Source organism: Pleuronectes platessa, assembly GCF_947347685.1.
Source record: "Pleuronectes platessa chromosome 2 unlocalized genomic scaffold, fPlePla1.1 SUPER_2_unloc_2, whole genome shotgun sequence".
NCBI classification, from domain to species: domain Eukaryota; kingdom Metazoa; phylum Chordata; class Actinopteri; order Pleuronectiformes; family Pleuronectidae; genus Pleuronectes; species Pleuronectes platessa.
Genome location: NW_026518867.1, coordinates 495 through 2,500, shown reverse-complemented (window position 1 = coordinate 2,500; position 2,006 = coordinate 495). Strand labels below are relative to the sequence as shown.

Sequence of the window (2,006 nt, the reverse complement as noted above, 5' to 3'; positions counted from 1 at the left end):
GTGTTGTGTTTCTGATCTTGCTCTCTACCCTCCAGGTGTCGGACACGGTGGTGGAGCCGTACAACGCCACGCTGTCCGTCCACCAGCTGGTGGAGAACACAGACGAGACCTACTGCATCGACAACGAGGCGCTGTACGACATCTGCTTCCGCACGCTGAAACTCACGACCCCGACCTACGGGGACCTGAACCACCTGGTGTCGGCCACCATGAGCGGCGTGACCACCTCGCTCCGGTTCCCCGGGCAGCTCAACGCCGATCTCCGCAAGCTGGCCGTCAACATGGTCCCTTTCCCTCGACTCCACTTCTTCATGCCGGGGTTCGCTCCTCTGACGGCGAGGGGCAGCCAGCAGTACCGATCCCTCACCGTCCCCGAGCTCACCCAGCAGATGTTCGATGCCAGGAACATGATGGCGGCCTGCGACCCTCGGCACGGGCGCTACCTGACCGTGGCCGCTGTCTTCCGCGGGCCCATGTCCATGAAGGAGGTGGACGAGCAGATGCTGAACGTCCAGAACAAGAACAGCAGCTACTTCGTGGAGTGGATCCCCAACAACGTGAAGGTGGCCGTCTGCGACGTGGCTCCCCGGGGGCTCAAGATGGCCGCCACCTTCATCGGCAACAGCACGGCCATTCAGGAGCTGTTCAAGAGGATCTCCGAGCAGTTCTCTGCCATGTTCCGCCGAAAGGCCTTCCTGCACTGGTTCACGGGCGAGGGCATGGACGAGATGGAGTTCACGGAGGCGGAGAGCAACATGAACGACCTGGTGTCCGAGTACCAGCAGTACCAGGACGCCACCGCCAACGATGGAGAGGAGGACTTTGAGGACGAGGAGGACGAGGTCAACGAGTGAGGCGACGGGTGAAGATCTGAAGAACGGTCAGAGTGATGTGAACACTCGTCAAACGACTGATAAATGATTCTTTTGGAATAGTTATAATATTGTCAGCAGCTGAAAAACTCTGGACACTGACCAAGAAATCCTAAAGACTTTTATTCACTAGAATCCCACCAACAGAGGGCGCTAGTTTCTCTCCACACTAACCACAGTCATTCTTTGTGCCTGGATGTCAGACTCTGACCACAAGGGGGCGTCAGATCAGTAAACACTCGTGTGTTGTTTTATTGTTATTGTCACGTCAGTTTTTGTATTATAAAGAAAACTATGTGTTAAACAACAACCAGGAGTCGTATGTTCACAAGATGCTAAAACTCTAAAGTGGAACAATTTTTTTTTCTTCAAAACCAGCACATTGTTTACAGAATCCTAACACTCTGTTCTGTTTGAGTGTTTTTGGACACGTGAGGAAGTCGTGAGCGGTGAAATAAAAACACTAAATGTCCGTTGTGTGTTTTCTCTGATCTTTATCGTGCACATGGATTGTTCTGCACGTCGTTGGGCGTTGAGCTGAAGCTCACACACGTTCATGCTCCCTCAGGATGAACCAGGGAAACCATCATCCTTGTCCAATGGGTTGTTTTATGATCAAACATCATAAAACAGCTGTGTCACAAATTAGGATAGAAAGAAACACAAAGATCATGTAACAGATGCAAGATTATATAACTTGAAAGTTGAGGTTCAATAAGTTTAACAGATCTGATTCTCTCATTCTTCAGAAACTTATATCTTTGTAACACCTTGAGGTTCTTTCTTCAACCTTTGCACTAACGTTCTCTTTCACTCGAGGGAGAAGTGACTCGATTTTGGTGATAAAATGTTAAAGTTCAAGGTCACAGAACTATTTTTTGTCTCATGAATACGTTATGCAAGGTACTCCTTGAGAGAATCCAAGGTCACAAGGATTTAAAAACCTACCTCTCTCACACCTTGAGTGTGAGAGAGGTATTAAACTTGTTGAAAAGTATTAGTGGCTATTTCTCCTGAACAGACCTCATATTTCAATGTTTTAATATATTCTGGTTTGCATCGGGACTAAACCGTTTTAGGGGCGTTGGAACTGAACAGCAAACGATTCAACACAAAGGATGTGTCAGCAGAATG

At 48.9% G+C, this 2,006-nt stretch overlaps 1 protein-coding gene across 4 annotated transcripts in view; it reads left to right on the top strand.

Moving 5' to 3' along the window:
- LOC128436285 (tubulin beta-5 chain) overlaps positions 1-1,318 on the top strand; it is a 3,849-nt gene extending 2,531 nt beyond the window's left edge. For 3 of the 4 annotated variants that reach the window (XM_053418050.1, XM_053418048.1, XM_053418047.1), the window contains one exon: positions 36-1,318. In XM_053418050.1, the coding sequence (XP_053274025.1) occupies positions 36-854 (819 nt within the window). In that variant the 3' untranslated portion in view covers positions 855-1,318. The remainder of the gene's footprint in view (positions 1-35) is intronic. The other variant, XM_053418051.1, reaches the window with a different exon arrangement.
- Positions 1,319-2,006: the final 688 nt, after the last annotated feature.